At 38.8% G+C, this 20,477-nt stretch overlaps 1 protein-coding gene across 5 annotated transcripts in view; it reads right to left on the reverse strand.

The window, feature by feature from the left end:
• The window catches only part of DLG2 (discs, large homolog 2 (Drosophila)), a 916,021-nt gene that overhangs the window by 830,590 nt on the left and 64,954 nt on the right, over positions 1-20,477 (reverse strand). For 4 of the 5 annotated variants that reach the window (XM_011996427.1, XM_011996426.1, XM_011996428.1 and 1 more), the window contains exon 2: positions 19,635-19,688. The exons of the other annotated variant lie outside the window; for it this stretch is intronic. In XM_011996427.1, coding sequence (XP_011851817.1) covers positions 19,635-19,688 — 54 coding nt within the window. The remainder of the gene's footprint in view (positions 1-19,634; positions 19,689-20,477) is intronic. 5 annotated transcript variants of the gene reach the window in all.

Consider the following 20,477-nt stretch of genomic DNA (forward strand, 5'->3'; position numbering starts at 1 on the left):
TAGTTTTTTTGGAATAAGAACTCAGAGAGCTATGTGGACAGAAGGAAAGAAAATTAAAGTGAGAGAAACAAGTTCAGAGGCAAATGAGGGAGTCCAGGAGAGTGGTGAAGACTCCTAGACCAAGGGTCTTGACAATGAAGAAAAAGATAGTACAGAGACAAGATACATGTAGCAAACATACTATGTAAGGATTAGTGATCACATATACACCAGGACACAAAGCAAAAGGGATTTCATGTGACTCCCAGAAATGTAATGTGAGTTGAGTTGATAGTGAGATCATTTACCACCAAGATGGGGAATGAAGGAAGAAGGAAGAGAAACAAACAACATAAAAATTAAAGCCAGACTATGTGAAATAAGGAAAAACAGTAGAAAATAAAAACAACAAAAGGATCTGTGCACAGTAGGATTTCTCTTGTATTCAGGTTACAATTCGAATACCACCTTATCCAAGAGATCTTTGCCATACTCCCTTAGTAAAGAAGCCACTGGCCTTCCCATCCCTCAAAGTACTTTGCTTCATTTTTTTCAGAGCACTTACTATTTTATAGCTTCCATTTTGTTTGTTACCTACTTTGACTAGAATGTAAGCTCATAATTTCCACAAGAGTGGAAATTATGTCTTGCTTACAGCAAACCTAGGTAACAATACCTGGCACAAGTAGGCATTCAAGAACTTTTATTACACGAGTTAATCAAATTACCTTGAAGTTGTTCGAAATTCAGAGATTTCTATGGACTAGATCCCCCTAAAATTTTACCAAAATTTCCACAAGGAAATTCTGTCTTGCTTACAGTAAACCTAGGTAACAATACCTGGCATAAGTAAAAATTCAAGAACTTCTATTATATGAGTTAATCAAATTACCTTGGAGTTGTTTGAAATTCAGAGATTTCTATGGACTGAATACCCCTAAAATTTTACCCCCCTAAAATTCATACATTGAAATCCTAATTCCCAATAGAATTTTCAGATGGGGATATTGGGAGACCATTAGGTTATGAGGTGGAGTCCTCATGATGGGATTAGAGTTCTTAGAAAAAGACAAAGGAGAGAGCTTGCTTCCCACTCTCTGCTCTTCTCTACGTGAGGACACAGTGAAAGGATGACTATCTGCAAACCAGCAAGACAGGCCTCACCAGAACCAACCCATGCTGGCACTCTGATCTCAGACTTCCCAGTCAGCATGATCAGAAATAAATGTTATGTTATTTAAGCCACCCAGTCTTCAGTATTCTGTTACACTAGTCTGAACTAAAACAGTTTATAAATAAGAATAAAATATTGAAGAAACCAAAGCCATAACATAGGAGAACTCCCCCATCTGATGAATGACAAGGAAACTTAGCTCCAGAAATGCCCATAAAGACCTTCCCAAGAGAAAATAACCATTTAGATGGGAGGAGTCAGAGGGCCTGAGTACAAGTCCAGTTTGCCATTGCAAAATGATGGTTCACAACCTCAAAGCGCCTTTCAGTTTCCTTAGCTAAAAAACGATAGCTTCCTCCACAATTTTGAGAATTAATTAAAGTAACATGGATGAAAGTATTATAGTAGGTAGCTAGTCAGACATGAGCAGGGCAGGAGAGACCTCCTCCCTAGCCACAACCCCTACCACTAGAAATATCAGGTGACCATCAGGTGATGGTCAGGTGGTTGTTAACTGCTTCTCTAAAATAATAATTAGTCACAGTCAGTGATACAGGCAGTAGAAAGAAATTGTTCAGGCAGACAGTGAGGGCAAAAAGTCCTTGGCAGAGCTTCCCTTCCAACAAAAAGCAGCCCAAGAAATTATTTTTCTCCTAATAAAGAGCAGCCTGAAAAATCAAGCTGAAAACATAAATAAGCAAGCTGGATGCTTACACAGGGGAATGCTGGCAGCTGTGCCAATAGAAAAGGGCTAGCTGGGGGCCAGGTATGTCCAACATGGATGCTCCACCTTCCCTTTCTCTGTTACCACAGGTACAGGAACAAAGAAAAGGGCAACATGGCATAGCTCAGGCAGAGAACCCACCTGCATGATAAAAGATTAGGGTGGGGGCTACCAAAAATTCATGCCCTGTGCAAATGGCATACCTGGTCTAACCAGTTTTGTGCACCCTATGTAAATCAGACACTGCCTTCTCACCAGCTCATCTATAAAACCCCCTGCACTTCACCACAGATCCAGCAATCCACTTTTCTGGAACCCCTTTCTGCAGGAAAGAGCTATTCTCTTTCTTTCGCCTATTAAACTTCCACTCTCAATCTCACTTTCTGTGTGTCTGCATCCTTGTCATCTGTGAGACAATGAACCTCAGTTGTTACTCCAAACAACAAGGCCGTTTCAACAGTGTCAGGGAAAGGCAGTTTCCCAATAAATAGAAAAAACCTGACACTGCTGATCACCAGCAGCTTCCTGACAAGATCTTAGAAGCTGGGAGAGCGGACTCAACTATGCACATTAAGTGGCAAAATGACAGTTTAACTGGCATATGACCTTCTAGGGACATTGGGCTGGTAAGGGAAGAATGCCTCACATGCAGCATCTGCTTCCCTCCCAAGTGCTGACAGGCCACTGCACCCCACTCAAGAGGAGAATCATGGGAGAAGAGATGCAAGACTCTGAAAGTATGCCAACAATGTATAAAACCCCAAGTAAAAAGATCAAGCTGTGCACCTGATCTCTCAAATTGCCCACTTGGCCAGCCTCCAAGTGTATTTCCTTTCATTCCCATTCTAAAGCTTTTTAATAAACTTTCACTCCTGCTCTAAAACTTGCCTTGGTCCTTCCTTCTGCCTTCTGCCCATCAGATGAATTCTTTCTTCTGAGAAAGCAAGAATTGAGGTTGCTGCAGAATCGTATGGATTCACCACTGCTAACAAAAGTGTGTTGGTTCAGGACTTTCACCCCATGTATCCCAGATCACTCTCAATTTCTATTTATTCTTTATTAGACATAGTGACATCACTAATGTAAACTAAAAATAAAATTCTGAGTCCCCTAATCAACTGAATGGATCCCTCCTCCAAGTCAAGTGCATTCTAAAGTAAACCCAAAACACTAGTTCAGGCCATGATGGGAATGGGTGGTTGGACATGCTTCATTAAATCCTCCTCTTCCCTTCCGGTTGGAATTCAGGCACAGCTGACCAGCATTAACATTATAACAGAAGACTGACAAAGCTGATTATTTAGAGTAATAAAATACCAACATGACAGATAGCAGGCCCTGAAAGAAATTAAACCATCTTACCCCCAAGTATATTTATTTGACATAATTTGAAATAGCAATGCCAAGCTTTCTCTTGTGGGGAAAATCTACATTCTGAAGAAAATCCCCTCCCCTTTCCAGACCTTTTTCATGATCCAAGAGACAATTAACTAAGAGTCTGGCACCTTTTAAAGTCTGATAAGAAACATTTACAATCTATTGTTCGCTGTGAAGCCTGTGGCCTGGAAGCTTCACCTGCATAATAAGAAGGTTGGTCTCCACAATCTCTTACCTTAACCCAGGCACTCCCTTCTATTCATTCCAGGTCTTTAGATAAACTCTTTCAACAATGCCAATCAGAAAATCTTTGAATCCACCTACCAACTGAAAGCTGGCCCCTCACTCTCTTTGAGTTGTTCCACTTTTTTGGACTGAACCAATGTACATCTTAAATGTATTGATTGATATCTTATGTCTCCATAAAATGTATAAAACCAAACTGTAGCCTGACCATCTTGGGCACATATTCTCAGGGTCTCCTGGAGCTGTATCAAAGGCCATATTTTTCATATTTGACTCAGAAAAAATCTCTTCAAATACTCTACAGAGTTTAACCCTTTTTGTTGACACTAACTGCATTTTAAAGATCTCTTCTCAGCACCTTGGGTGTCTAAGGCAGAAGGATCACTTGAGCCCAGGAGCTTGAGGTTGCAGTGAGACACGATGGTGCCACTGTACTCTAGGTGACAGAGGGAGAACCTGTCTTAAAACAAAAAAAATATTCCCAGTTTAACTTTAAACTTCCACAACAACATGTATACTGGCAAATTTCCTCTGTCAACCACAATCTGGAACATTGTCTTTCTCTTTGTAGCTCTTCAACCTTTTATTAACGAAGTGTTTAACAACACTGTGCTTGACCTTAGCTGCTTTCAAGTGTCTCCTTCAGTCTGTTAAGTAACTTAGCAAATTAACTTTTATTACAACTACTGAGAGGCAGGGTGGTATAATGCTATTCTTATTACAAGAATAATCTGTGTCTGCTGTGTGATCTTGGATAAGTTATTAATCTTTTTGCCTAAAATTTTTTACCTATAGAGATAACAATAATATACTTTGTATGGTTATTGTGAGGAATGAATAAATTAACATTTGTACAAAATTTTAATAGTGCCTAGAGTATGGTTCAGTAACAGCTATTTTTATTCCTACAATGACACTGTTCAGATCATTTTCATATCAGTACTATGAGATATTTCTACCTTTCTCCATTTTATTAAAAAAAAAAAAGAAAGAAAACTAAGGCTCAGAGAGCTTAGGTAATTTCCTCAAGTTCACCAAAGAAAGAGTTAGTTCTCTTAGATGCCAAGTCTGTACCCTTGGCCATACCAATAAAATATTCCATTTCAAAGAAGCCAGATAATTTCACTATCAAAGCATAAATTTATCAAATCAAACTGCCATCAAATAAACTTGAGTTAAATCAACTTTTGGCCATTGTCCTTCTTAAAGTACGTGCAATAGACATTCAAAGACAAGGAAATATCAGTGAGGTGAGTTGTCAGAGAAAGCTTCTGGTGGACTTGGGCAGGGTTTTGATATTTGATTTTTTTGTAACTACATTGAGTCTCAGGTTCTACAATAAACTACCTCAAAGTCAACCCCAGTCTAGTTTTTAGCTGTAGTTTGGCTTGCAAATTTCTTCTCTCAGTATTTTTGGGGGCCCTTAGGCCAAATTGCTAAAGCACAGGCCATGACTCTCTTTTTAATAAACCCAATTACAACTCATAAATGGTGACATGTGTCAGCAAAATAACCCTTGGAGGGATGTTTCGTTAACTTGATCATATCTGAACCTGAGGGCATGTGCCTTGCATAGCTAGCTAGCTTTGTTAGCAGTAACTGTGTTTGCTACCAAGTTAACTGGTGGCAGCTCAGTTTATTGCCTATATAATAAGCACTCTAACCCAACCACCCATTTCTGTTGGAAGGCCTTCCCAGAATCACAGTAGGTTAGAAGGTTAGAAGAACTAGATGCTTTAATTTATTTAGTTATTTACCACTTGGGGAGATTTTTTAAGATCCCAATTCTTATACCCAGACTCAGACCCATTAAACAGGAATCTTTATTCCTGGGGTTGAGGCATCAGTATTTTTTTTGTTTTTGTTTTTTTGAGACAGAGTTAAATCTGTCACCCAGGCTGGAGTGCAGTGGTGTCATCTCGGCTCACTGCAGCCTCTGCCTCCTGGGTTCAAGCGATTCCCCTGCCTCAGCCTCCTGAGTAGCTGGGACTACAGGCACGTGCCATGACCCCCGGTTAATTTTTTGTATTTTTAGTAGAGGCAGGGTTTCACCGTGTTATACAGGATGGTCTCGATCTCCTGACCTCGTGATCTACCCTCCTCGGCCTCCCAAAGTCCTGGGATTACAGGCATGAGCCACTGCACCCAGCCCGGCATTGGTATTTTTGAAGCGGGAAGCAATTACAATGTGGGGGCAAGGTTGAGAGCCACAGCTTTCAGGGATCAGCAAAAGTATTAGCAATTTGCTTTAAAAACAAGAACACCATGAAAATTTCCTAAGATTATCTTTAAAGAGATACTGATTATAATGGGCTATTGTTTATTTGCTCCTCTCAGCATGCCATTTGACCTATCTGAAGTTGTTATTTCATTACTACGTTTTCTTCATGTGACACCTCATTAGATTGGTAATGTTTGAATTTTATGCTCCTGAGTTTCTAAAATAAAATACTCCTGGGCAAAACATCATTTAGGGCACTTGGTAGAAATTACGATAATCAAAATGCATTTCCATTAACGCCGTTCATGAAGAGGCAACTACACTTTGTCACCAAAGGTAAAGTTCATCGAAGTTCATCCAGTTCCTCATGTATTTAAACAAACTTGGAATTTCCAAGTGACAACTAAGTGGAAGTAATTTAGGGCTGAGATATGATACACTTAGAAAAGGAAAGATACAGCCAGGCATAGTGGCTCATGTCTGTAGTCCCAGCACTTTGAGAGGCTGAAGCAGGTGGATCACGAGGTCAGGCGTTCGAGACCAGCGTGGCCAACATAGTGAAACCCTGTCTCTACTAAAAAGAAAGAGAAAAAAATTAGCCGGCATGGTGGTGGGCACCTGTAATCCCAGTTACTCGGGAGGCTGAGGCAAGAGAATCGCTTGAACCCAGGAGGCAGAGGTTGCAGTGAGCCGAGGTCGCGCCACTGCACTCCAGCCCAGGCCACAGGGCAAGACTCTGTCTTACAAAAAAAGAAAAAGAAAAAAAAAAAAAGAAACAGAAAGACACTAGAGGTAAGTCAGTCACTGAAACAAGGTAGCTGCAAGGTAGCTGTCTGATTTCATGGAGAAAAATACCTATAGTTATCCCTCAAGAACTGGCCCCTAAAAAAATATCAGAGTCAAAAAGTCAACTTAAAAGCCCAGCAAGGTCAGGCATGGAGGCTTACACCTGTCATTCCAATACTTTGGGAGGCCAAGGTGGGCGGATTGCTTGAGCCTGGGAATTCGAGACCAGCCTGGGCAACATGACAAAACTCTATCTCTATGAAAAATACAAAAAATTACCCGGGTGTGGTGGCTGGCGCCTATAGTCCCAGATACTTGTGAGGCTGAGGTAGGAGGATTGTTTGAGCCCAGGAAGTCCAGGCTACAGTGAGCTCTGAAGGTACCACTGCACTCCAGCCTAGGCAACAGAATGAGACTCTGTCTCAACAAAGAAAAAAAAAAATGGCAAGCAAGATTTAAGAAGGGAGAGATGAGATTATAAATTACCCTAAGCATCACGTAAAGTTCCTGAGGCCCCAGAAAAACGTTTTAGTATTTGCTTTTCTTTTTGGAAGTAGAGTTTTTAGCTCAATCCAAATATAACACTGTTACAATTGAGGAAAGTAATATAAAAATGTTAAGCCATTTCTCTTTATTACTCCTTTCTCATTTCCTCTCCTTGATTTTTACTCAACTGTCACTCTTCCTCTTTCTTTTCACTCAACTAGCCACAGTCTTCTCTGTCATCATATATGACTGCCTACATTTTCTTTCAAATGTATATTTGAGAAAGAAAAAAGCATTTGTAAAGGACCACACTTTGAAAGGAGCACTTATTTATGAGCAAGTTAAATTACAAAGAGCCAATAAATCGGGCACCCCACGTTTAGGTGGTCACATGCACATTGATCCACATGATCATGTAGATTAAATTAAAACACATATTTACCTGACGAATTACTTTCTCAAATAAAAATTCACTCTATTAAAACAGTCAAATTCAAATAATACAATTCAGTGTAACAGTGAAAATAACTTTTATCAAAATCCCACTACATGCATGGACTACGGCTATTTATGGAATTTATTTAATTATTATTATTATTACTATTTGAGACCAAGTCTCACTCTGTCAACCAGGCTGGAGTGTAGGTGTGTGATCTCAGCTCACTGCAATCTCAGCCTTCTGGGTTCAGGCGATTCTAGTGCATCAGCCTCCCGAGTAGCTGAGATTACAAGAAGGCATCACCACGGCTAGCTAATTTTTGTATTTTTAGTAGAGACAGGGTTTCACCATTTTGGTCAGGCTGCTCTCGAACTCCCTGACCTCAGGTGATCCTTCCGCCTTGGCCTCCCGAAGTGCTGGGATTACAGGCATGAGTTACCATGCCCAGCCTGGAATTTAAAGATGAGTAAAGCACAATTCTATCTGGCTAATATCAAGTACTAAGAACTATTAATAAATAGGGAGGAATATGGTAAATACTAATTCAGGACCATAACAATGGCCAATGGCCATCATTTGTTAAACATCTATTATGAGTCAAGCAATGTCTAAATAATATCTCTAATGCTTACAACCAGTGGTTTCTGAAAATTGTTTAGTGTTCCTACCAATAAAATGTTTGCAAGCATGCTCCCCCATATGTGCTAGTCTGTACAGATACAGTATACTTATACAATTGTAACAATACAGTGTTTTATATATAAAATGTTGAAATTAGAAACGATGAAAAACTATAAAGGCAAGTTCTCATATTGTCTTCTAACACTTCATGGATCAGATTCAGCATCCCCTGGGCAGAAGCTCCAGACATTGAAGAATACTACTAACGTGTTGTGTGGTAGAAACTGCTGCTTCTCCCTAATATTCATTACCCTTTCCTTCCATAATAATGGGATCCCTCACTTTTATCTGAGCCCAGGGCATCTCCAAATAAAGGTTATATGGCTCAGTCTCCCTTTGTATCTAGGGGTGGCTTTGTGCCTAATCTTTGAGGTATGAGGGAAAAATCATGTTTACAACTTTTCAGACATTGCTTTAAAGGGACGGACAATGTCCATCTCTGTACTTCTTTTAATCTGCTATTTAGCATGTCATCGTGGTGGACTATGTGTGCAAGGGCAACCCCCAAGGGTGGTAAAAAAGAAAATAAAAGGTACTTGGGTCCTTTAAAACCTTGTGGAGCAGAACAGACATTCTAGCTCTGGGCAGCTAACCTAGGGACTGTCATATATGAAAGAAACACATTCCTACCTTGCAAACACATGGTTATTTTGGTCTCTGTTATATATAACTGAACCTGTGTCCTAAAGAATACATTATGCAAGATGGTTATTATTGTCTCTCCTTACAGCTGAGGGAAAAGGGTCAGAGAAGTTAATTTCCTCAGTTATCCAGTTGGTATATGGTTGAATCAAAAGAGCCGAGAGTCCATTCTCTTTCTACTAAAGTAACAATCTCTCATGATTGAAATACCACGGAATCAAGGAGGAAGGAGACATTACTATGACCTGGAGGAATTGATGGGGGCTTCCTGATGGTGGTGGCAGTTTATTGAGATCTAAAAGATGGGAATGGAGGAAAAGGCATTGTGGACTAATTGAACAGGGTGAAGGAAGGTAAGGATACAGGAAAATGTAGAAAAGGCTCAAGAGCAGCCTGTATCAGTTGTTCTTACGTGATCACTATTAAGTCTTTGGGTTTATTCAACATATATTTCAGGGCACCTATTATATAGCAGATAAAAATTAAGACCTAGATATAGAGTGATAAAATCAGATGTCATTATTTCCTAAATATATGAGAAGATAATGCTACCAGCAATGCCTACATGTTAAAGTCCAAAGTCTATATCAAGCAAAAAGGCCTTCACAATCAGACTCAACCCAACCTCATATTATGCTACTGCTCTGTGCTCCATCTGGATGAAACCCAGGACATATGTGTTGCCTGACCTCTGACCTTTGTACTTGCACTTCCCTCTTCTTGGAATGCCTTTTACCTACTCTGCCTAGAAATGTCTTTTTATTCTTTAAGAGCTAGACACAATTCTACCTTTCTCTGATTCCTTGAAATAGGATGGCTTGTTATTGTAGCTTCTTCACTTCCTTCCTTCCTTCCTGCCTGCCTGCCTGCCTTCCACCAGTCAGTAAAAATGTGCAGGGTTTTTGAGGTACAACTGTGGGAAAAATAAAGCAATATTTTCTTTGTGCCTCATGAAGTTTACATTCTACAGAGAAAGATCAACTATTAATGAAATAACTGCAATTCAGTGTGATAACTACTTTGAGAGGAAGAAGAGCCTTCAGGGGAAGCTCATAATAGGAACTCTACCCTGAATCTCATTTTCCTAGAAGAAGCATTATTTAAGCTGAATGCTTTAGGATATGTAAGAATGAACCAGGCAGAGATAAGCAAGGGGTGTTTAACAACATGTGCTTTTCACCATGCATTATCCATTTTCGTTAACATATCTATTCACTAGACTATGAAATAGAATATGTTTAAAGCTCCCAAATGATTTAAAAAGAAGAAAGAAAAAAAAAACCCACCAGGATTAAACACTCATTCAGATTCATGCTAAACGTCTTATCATTGTGCCTTAGATATTTTTATTTTGTCCTTCCTGTATGCAGTATTTCCTAATTAACTTTCACTTCCACTTCAGTTTAGCAACTAGAGCTGCCTAAAGTCTCCCACTAGCTTTTAAAAATGTCTTGTAAATTGTAGAGCAGCATCTCTCAAACTTCAGCAAGCCTAAGAATCACCTGAGGTGCTTTTAAAAACACAGATTTCTTGGTTCCACTCTCAGAGATTCTGATTCTATAGCTTTGGGGAGGAGTTGGCGATCCCATGATTCTAACAATCTGACCGGTGAGAACTGATGCTGCCAGTTCACAGACTGCACCTTGAGTAGCATTATGCTTGAGAAGCTACACAAATATTTTTCAGGATTATTTCCCCCTTGTTCTTAAAAGTGCTCTGCTAGGTTATACTTCTTTGAACAAGAGTGGTTTCTCTGCCCAGGTATATGAGGCTTTTAGGGGAACCCCTCCAAGAAAGACGGGCCAATATTGCTACTTTCATACACCAGTCACATTCTCCACTTGGACAACCATTTTATTTTCCCGTTGGCCCTCACTTTAAGTCCAAAATGACAAGCCTAAGTAAGTGCTTCCCAGTCAATGAGAAGTTATGAGTACAGTAGCCAACAAACTGCCCTCTGCAAGGGTAATACAGGGCAAAAAAAGTGAATTAGTTTGTGAATGGTAAGTAGGTCAGGTCTTCTATCTTTTTGTTTGTTTGTTTGTTGACTTTACTTTTAAAAATTCATCCCAACCTTAATAAGCTTTTATTTTGTTTTGTTTTTGAGATGGAGTCTCACTCTGTCACTCAGGCTGGAGTGCAATGGTGTGATCTCGGCTCACTGCAACCTCTGCCTCCCAAGTTCAAGTGATTCTCCTGCCTCAGTCTCCCAAGTAGCTGGGATTACAGGCACCTGTCACTGTGCCTGGCTAATTTTTGAATTTTTATTAGAGACGGGTTTTCACCGTGTTGGCCAGGCTGGTCTCGAACTCCTAACTTCAGGTGATCTGCGCACCTCAGCCTCCCATAATGCTGGGATTACAGGCATGAGCCACTGCGCCTGGCCAAAATAGGAATTTTATAATTCTACAATAAGAAAATGATGAATCACTGAACTTTTAAGAAAGTTTTCAGTAATTACTGACATTTGCCTCCATGTGTATCATGTTTAAGAGTCTTAAAAGTTAAGCTTTTAAGAGCCATGAGAATAGGGATCATGTTGTCCACCTGAGCATACCCCACAATTACTGGAGAGTGCTGGCTATTTAGAAAATTTGAAAATAGTCAACTCAAAAAAGGAGGAAATTAAACCAACACACAAAAGTTGGGAGGATAATTTTGATGATTAATTAGGTTCTCTCTCTCTCTCTCTCTATATATATATATAAAGAACCTAGAGTATAATCATTTCTTGATAACAAATTAGCTCCCTTATCTCTTCTATTTCTTCTACTTCCTTCTTATTATGTATTACCTAGAACAGCTCTGTCTGATAGAACTTTCTGGAATAATGGACAATTCCATACCTGCATTGTTTAATACAACACCCATTAGCTCTACTGGCTACTGAGCACTTGAAATGTGGTTAGTGCAACTGAGGAACTGAATTTGTAATTTTATATTATTTTATTTCAATTAAATTTAAATAACCATATGTGACTTCTAACTACTTTTTTGGAAAGCACAGGTCCAGAAAGTAGGACAACATAGTAGTTGTTCATAGTGTGTTCAATTTGTTGAATTAAATAGAGCTCTTTCCTTATAGATGTGTATATATTTAAAGTAAAAGACTTAGAAAACGGCAGCTGTCTCAACAGCAGGCCAAAACACATAGTGGAAGAACAAAACATCAGGATCCAAACCAAAAAATAAGTTTCTGTCTTATTGAGCAGTGTTTCTCAAACTTTAATATGCATACAAATCACTGAAGTTCTTGTTAAAAAACATAGTTTTTGATTTAATAGGTCCTTGGTGGAACTTTAGATTCCATTGCTCACAAACTCCCAGGTAATATCGCTGCTACTAGGCCATGGGTCACACTCTGAGTAGCAAAGGTCTAGAGGTAGGTAAGCCATGGACCTATGTAACTACTACTGGCCTAACCCCTGAACTAGCAGTGGCTTCTCATTTTGACTCACCAGTTCAAGATTAAGTCAGAGAAATGTTTTATTTTATCATAGATACACCCACCTTACCCCTAGTCTTATGATGAATATTCATTAAGCCCCTTCTGCATACTAGGATAAGTATTCATAACAACCCCTGCAAGGCAGGTATTATTATTCCTATTTTATATATAATGAAACAGAGACTTAGAGAGGTGATGTGACGTAACCAAAACTCAAGAAAAGAACTAACTGGCAGAGGTGGGTTTACAACCCAGCTGTGCATAAAGCCAAAGGCTGGTCTCTCTCTTTATGTTCTTTTGTTACTAAAAGTATGATGCACAACTAAGTAGCATCAACCTCACCTGGCAGCTTATTAGAAATGCAGACTGATTCATCCCATACCTAGTGAATCAGAATTTGCATTTTTTTTTTTTTTTTTTTTCCTCAGGCAGCGTCTCACTCTTGCCCAGGTCGGGAGTGCTGTGGCACAATCTCAGCTCTCTGCAACCTCCGCCTCCCCGGTCCAAGAGATTATCCTGTCTCAGCCTCCTGAGTAGCTGGGATTACAGGCGCCTGCCACCACACCCGGGTAATTTTTTCTATTTTTAGTAGAGACAGGGTTTCGGCATGTTGGCTGGGCTAGTCTCAAACTCCTGGCCTCAGCTGATCCACCTGCCTCAGCCTCCCAAAGTGCTGGGATTACAGGCGTGAGCCCACCTCTTGCTTTTAAAGCAAAGTAACAAGCAGTTAAGAGTAGGGATTCTGCTGATTGGGGCAGTTGAGAAATGAATCTAGATTGGCTAGGTTTGACACCAGAACAAATATTGATAGCTTTGCCTCTATTGCTAAATTCTTATTGATTCAAAGGAGTAGTTCAGACAAAATAAAGCTGATTCCTGGTAGGTAAGGATTTTAAAATGTGGATACGACTGCATTCCCAATAGATAAAAACATTAACAATATAGTTTTAACAATGTCCATAGGAAAAAACACAAAAAGAGGAAAACATGCTTGTTGAAAGATAAATGTACTAAAATCAGCAAATTCTTCCAAAATATCATACCGTTATTAATCACTGCCAGGATGGTTCAAAGGAACACATATATTTCTGTTTTCTTTCCCATCAGAGGCAATTCTGGAAAATGGTCCATTTAAAAGTGAATCATAGCCTAAATCATAAGAATTTGTTATTTACAGAGTGACTCAAATAAATTAATGTCTAAATGTACAACCCTACAACAAGCACTTGGTCACCTCACTTCTGTAACATGGCAACTTCCTCCTCAGAGAGCTCTTGTCCTCAGCATCCTGATGCTGGAATCAATCAGCAGTGCCATTTAAAATGTTGCTTAAAACATCTCTTAGACACAAACCCATACTCTGGCTCCTGAATGAAGCTCATTGCTAATTCAGTTGTGTCTCTATGTCCCTGAACCCACAATATCCTTTTTCTTTTCACTGACACTCATGTGTTCAGCCATTTTGGGGTCATTTTTTCCCTTTAGTTCACTCTCTTGTGCTTGGCCCGAGAACCATAGTTTTGTTTGCATCCAATGGCCTTTTCACATTGAAAGCACTCTATAAAAATGTTGCTGATATTATAAAGATATTATAAATGTCCTCAAATAACTTTTACATAAATAACTTTCTTGGAAGCCAAATCCAATGGGTGATACTACTAAGGACCCACTCATATTCTTCGTAACCTAACTCTTCTTTGTTTTCTCTTTATCTTCTACTTTTCTCTCTCCCTTACTTCCTAGGAGGGTTTTCAAAGCAAGAGACCTGAAACTTCTGCCTTGTCTCCACTATTATTTCTACCTCTAGAAACAAAGTTTCAGACAACGAAGTGTCTTATAGGAAAGTAAAGTCATTATACTGCCAATACTTGCTAGATGTTTCTTTTACCTCTGAATATTTTCCCTTAGACAACACACAATAATCTACACACTCACTCTCCCTATCAGTTGAACCAGGTCCCTCTGATACTTTGTTTAGTGCCATCGACCTACCAATACAAAGTACAAGATTTTTTATTTTATATCTGCTTTGTTTTTATTTTTATTTTTCTCATAAAGGGACATACACAGATTCTTAGCCCTTTATTTAAGGCCCTGATGTACTAGTTTATTGTTTAGCAAATACTCACTCTTTCCCTACTTCGAGCTTGGCAACATGACTTATTCTGGCCAATTGGGTGTTGGTGGATGTAAGGTGAGCAGAAGCTTTAACTGTGTTTGTGTCATGGGCTTGATTTCTTGTCCTTTGACTATAACAATATGAATAACATACCCTGGATAGCCACTGTCCCACCTCCTGGTTCCCAGAATGAAACTTCTGAAGCAGAGATGCCTCAGCCAACCTGGTACGGGACCCGCCCTCCTGCCCCTACCCTTATTTGTGGTCTTGCTTTCTGCAGTTTCAGTTATCCACAGTCAACCATTGTCTGAAAATATTAAATGGAAAATTCCAGAAATAAACAATTCATAAGTTCCAACTTGCTTGCTGTTCTGAGTAGTGTGATGAAATCTCTCACTGTCCCACTCTATCTCTTCCAGGATGTGAGTCATTTCTTTGTTTAGGGTATCTGTGCTGCAGATGTTACCTGCCCTTTATTCACTTAGTAGCTGTCTGGGTGATCAAACTGACTATCCTTGTATGGTAGTTTTTCTGTTCAAGTAACTCTTATTTTCCTTAATAATGGCCCCAAAGCACAAGAATAGTGATGCTGACAATTCAGATATGCTTAGGAGAAGCCCTAAAAAGCTTCCTTTAAGGGAAAACATGAAAATTCCTGACTTAAGAAAAAAAAGAAGAGAAAATACTGTATGCTGAAGTTGCTAAGATCTACAGGAAAAATGAATCTTTCATCCATGAACTTGTGAAGAAGGAAAAATAGAATCATGCTAGTTTTGCTGTTGTACCCCAAACTGCAAAAGTTATGGCCACAGTGCCTGATAGTTAAGATGGAAAATTCATGTATATAGGGTTTGGTATTATCTGCAGCTTCAGGCATCCATCAGGAGACTTGGAATGTATCAAGTCTCCTGATACAATAGATAAGGTGAGAATACTGCATTCTGTAGCCTGAAGCAACTGTCCTACCTAACTGATAAATAGAGAAGAAAAAAATGCTCATTGCCACTGATTTTTTGGTTGTGGTTACACACCAAAAATTGGCAACTACATGAGGTAATAGTAAATGGTAGATCAAGCACTACCATTTACTAGTTGATATAGAAAATCTGTATCTTTAAAATGAAGGTGTGTGTTGATTGAACTCCAAGTTATTTAACAGATTTAAAATGCATGATTCTCAAGTATACCTCTCTCAACAGTGCATTTGTATAAAAGAGGTCAGAATATTACCAAAATACAAAATGAATATTAGAGAAGGTTAGAGCAAAATAAAAAAGGATTCTGGAATCTCTCTGATTAATTTTATTTTCTAAAGCACAAAGAATACTATTTGTCAGGGTGCTGTTCAATATTGAACTCTAAAGTGTCTACTGAAAGGAGAGGAGAGCGCAATGTCAGTTGGTTGCAGAGTACCAGAGAGTAAAGCATTATTATTTGATTGAGTCAACCTTCAGGGAGCTGGATTCACAAGCAGGCTCTAATCACTCTGAGCTCCCTAAGAACAAATATTTTCAGTACCTGGCATGAAACAATATTCAACATGTAATGGGGAAGAATAAAAATATTGAGCAAAAAATAGAAACTAGATAGTATTGAAATGGAAAAATAATTTTTCTCTCTCTCCTTGTTTCTGCTTGGGTGATTTTAATTTTCATATAGAGATTCCTGCTTTGTATGAGAAGCTAGACTATGCCACATTTAAGGTTATACCCAACCCTAATATATCATGACCTCATATAAGACAGAGCTTACTTAAGGCATTTTTGTGTAAGAACCTCAGTGACCCCTTCATAAATGCAAGCTCTAATGTCTTTCAACTTATCTTCCTTAATACAAAGAAGTCTCTTTAAATATATTTTGTATTTTGTTTGACACTTACATAAAAATTTCCTTTGACCCTAGAAATTTCCTGCAGCTGTTCAATTGTCATTTGCATTTGTGCCAAGGAACCATTTCCACAAAAACCATTTCTATCAAAAATCAAATTTGCTAATCAGTAAAATTAATACATTTACTTGCAAGGAAATTATTTTTTATAAAGACTTTAATATATGTTACAGCTTGGCATTCTGATAATATTTTTAAGAGGGAAAAGTTCTTATGCAACATGCCTAAAATGCCCTAGGGAACTCTGAAATAGTTTTTTCATTAAATAGAGCTGAAATTATGTGAACAACTAGAACATGAGGAAGAAAAGAGGAAAACAAAGTATAGAACACTGGGGAATGAGAAAATAGAATGTGAAAGGAACAGTAATTTGTTCAAGGTTACCCAGTGAGTCAGGAACAAAGGGGAGAGTTGGGACTCTGCCAAGAACCAAAGCTTATCCACATTAATGAGTATGCGCTAAATCTGCCATTTTCAATACATAATGTATTCATGTTTTTTCTACATTGGGGAAGGTGTTCATATTCACCATTCTCCTAGAATTTAGCATGTTTTACCTCATAAGTGTTTATTTTTTTCAAAAAAATGATAAATACTTTAGCTGCTATCAACCAGAAGCTAAGAAAATCTCTGAGGCAGGTATTATAAGTCCTATCTTATAGGTTAATTTAGGTGCATAGAGATTAAATACATTACTTAAGAACATACTACCATGATAATTGGGACATTTTCATCATATCAAGCTGCTCACAAACCACTATAAAGATCGTTACCCTTAAGGAAGCACAAAGTGGGTTCCATTAAGTATGAAAAAGTTGATTAGGCCAGGCACAGTAGGTCACACCTGTAATCTCAGCACTTTGGGAGGCTGAGGCTGGCAGATCACTGAGATCAGAAGTTCAAGATCAGCCTGTTCAACATGGCAAAAACGTGTCTCTACTAAAAAATACAAAAAATACAAATAAAAAAATTAGCAGGGCATGGTGGTGTACTCCTGTAGTCCCAGCTACTCGGGAGACTGAGGCAAGAGAGTCACTTGAACCTGGGAGGTGGAGGTTGCAGTGAGCCAAGATCAGGCCATTTGCACTCCAGCCTGGGTGACAGAGCAAGACTGACTCAACAATAACAACAAAAAAAGTTGAATAAAAATAATTTTTGAAGGAGTCAAAGTCAGATACAAACTTGATATTTGGAAGAATAGGAATAATTTGATGAATTTGTTATTTGTGACTGATTTTACTAGCTAATCAATTGGGATACCAATTGAACATGTCTACACAAGACCCTTAGATCTTACTGATAAATTATTTCCACATGAGGGCATCTGGCAGTTACACCACCAGAACCCTAACAAGAGAATGTGAAATAATATAGATCCACCACAAGAAAGTGGTCTTATTTACAAAATCAACTCTGTGCTCCAGGCCTACTTCTTGAGGGCACTGCTCACATGCTTTGACAACGGTTATAGTGAAGAGATTTTTTGGGACATAAGATTCCTTCATATATATATGGATCCCTATCCTGAATGTATTGAAGCTTCTGTGACAAGTTATCTCTCATCCAAATCTGCATGTATCAGGGGAGTAAGTAAGGAAACTATGTTCCCAAGCTGACAGGCAGAAAACAAGGGAGGGAAGAAAGAAACATGTTAGAAGTTAAATAACATTTCTAACTCTACAGCCAGGCTATCTGGATTGACTCAACTCTGCCTTTTACTGTGAGTCCTTGAACCAGTTACTTGACCTCTTTATGACTCATTTTCCTCATCTGTAAAATGGAGAAATTAATAGTACCTACCTCAAAGGATTGTTATGAGGATTAAATGAGTTAAAATTTGTTAAGTGCCTACAACAGTGTTAGGCATACCCTGTTACAGATGTTTGGTAAGTAAAGAAAGGTATGAGGAGTGAGAGAATAGTGGATGTAGGTGCCTTTAAGACATTGCTTTGTTTCCTTCTATAGAGCCCTTTATTTTCCATTGTTGGGGCCTCTTGGTTCCTTCTAGTAAGCTTAACCTTGTTTCCGGTCTGGTCCCAAACTATTCTTGTGCAGAAAGATTTAAGAAGCCCTAGTTCAGTAGTTCAGGTGATTCAGCATTAAGTCAAGCTTGCTGTTATTCTTGGCCTGACCCTGTGTCCCAGTTTTAGTTCCTCATTCTTATCATCAAGTCCCAACCTTGTACTCCAGTTCTGACATTCTGCTCCCCTGTGACTGAGTCCCGGATTGCAGAACCTGCTCAGGACTGCCAGTTCCTTTGAGGTAACATCTCTCAAAAGGCAGCCTATGGACTAGACACACTTTGTTTGGCAGACACAGTGTTTGCACTTTTGAAAATTAGTTGCCTGTATTTAGAAATTGCAAACATGTACAAATTTCCATCTTATTTTGTAAAATGATCTGGCACCAGTAGGTTCCAAGTGGCAGTTGCTCTCTTTAAATGGCCATGTGCTTTCTATTCCCCACAGTCCCTACTCTGACTGCTCCATTTGTTTCTGTGATTTGGTTGGTCATTGAAGGGATTTGAGGCTGTGGGCTAAAACTGCGAAGAGCCAGTACTTACCAAGCACTTACTTTGTGCTAGGTACTGTTCTAAGTGCTTTATGTGCTTTACGCATTTAATCAAAGGGAAGGAATCTGTTTGTTCTTGTCCATTGCCCCGGCAGCCCTTCTCAGCTTCATACTCCTGTCTAGCATGCATCTGTGGCTGTCCCATCTTCTTTGATCACTATCCTCCACTCATCAGCTACAGCCCACTCACAAAGCCTTGTTGGACCTCCATAATGTCAACCACTCACCCACATTGTGGCCTATAGCTGGTCTCCAATCTTCCCTGCCTAGCCAGACTCTGTCTTCAAGAACTTTTGCCATTATAGTGGTTGTGTTACAGGTACAGAATCTAAGCTTCATTGATTTGCTTGATCATGCTCCATGCTTTTATAAAACCATAACTTTCATTATATATAGGTAGGCTCTATCCTCACAAAACTTTTGTCCACTTCTTATTAGAAGACCAACAAAATCCATAAAAATATTTATTGATTACTTACTCTAGGTTCCAGACTCTGTCATAGAAATTGACTTCAATATTCCTTTCATAAGAAACCCAAAGAAGTTTGCTTGTGTCTATGAGCAATTCAGTCTCTTTTCAGTGAGCCACTTAGCAAGCTAACACTATTTGAACAGCGTTGTCTATTTTTTTTTTACATGATGGGCCCTTGTATTTTGCAAAACATGAATGAAAGAGGGAAATATTTGATTACTAAGACAAGATTTAGAAATTATTAAAAGAAAATTTACAAAACTACATGTCATTCCATAAGATTATTTCGTTTGGGTGAAACTAAATATCAATTGAATTTAAATTCAGCCAATTAAGTTCTACCACAGTTTTAAAAGAAGGTATTAATGAAAAAGTTACTTACATAAGGAATTGTGTCCAAAGTATCTGTGTTGACAATTATAGGAGCAGGACTGGCCTGAAAAAAGAAATAGAAAAAAAAATTAAACAATGGATAATGTATTCTGAGACAGATTATTTAGCTTAACTTATTTAACAAAGAGCTCAGCAGGCATTTCTTGAGGACCTGTACAGGCACTGTGTCAAGTGTTAGTGGGATAAATAAAATGACTAAGATTTCCTGTACCTTCCCCCACCTCAAATGTTTGTTACATTTACCACATAAAGAAATAAAGTAAGCATTCATAGAATTTACATTCATTTTCTCTTACATTCTACAAAACAGTGTAGGAGGTGAGGATTTCTACTATGTGTAAGGCAAGGATTTCTAATAAATTAGATGAGAGTTAAAGCTTGTATTTTCTTTCTTTCTTTCTTTCTTTTTTTTTTGAGATAAGAGTCTCGCTCTGGCTCTGTCACCCAGGCTAGAGTGCAGTGGCATGATCTCGGCTCACTGCAGCCTCCGCCTCCTGGGTTCAAGCAATTCTCCTGCCTCAGCCTCCCAAATAGCTGGGATTACAGGCATGTACTGCCACAGCCGGCTAACTTTTGTACTTTTAGTAGAGACGGGGTTTCCCATGTTGACCAGGATGGTCTTGATTTCCTGACCTTATGATCTACCTGCCCTGGACTCCCAAAGTGCTTGGATTACAGGCATGAGCTATCTCACTTGACCTGTATCATTTGTTTATGAAATGACTTTGCTAAAAGAATTTGATTTCTCTCTCAAGGAAGCAAAATGAAACCTAAACCAATATTCATAGTTATTTTCTTCAAACTGCCTTTTGAGAGTATGCTATATTCAATA

The sequence above is a fragment of the Mandrillus leucophaeus genome, unplaced genomic scaffold (assembly GCF_000951045.1).
Source record: "Mandrillus leucophaeus isolate KB7577 unplaced genomic scaffold, Mleu.le_1.0 Scaffold512, whole genome shotgun sequence".
In the NCBI taxonomy this organism is placed as follows: domain Eukaryota; kingdom Metazoa; phylum Chordata; class Mammalia; order Primates; family Cercopithecidae; genus Mandrillus; species Mandrillus leucophaeus.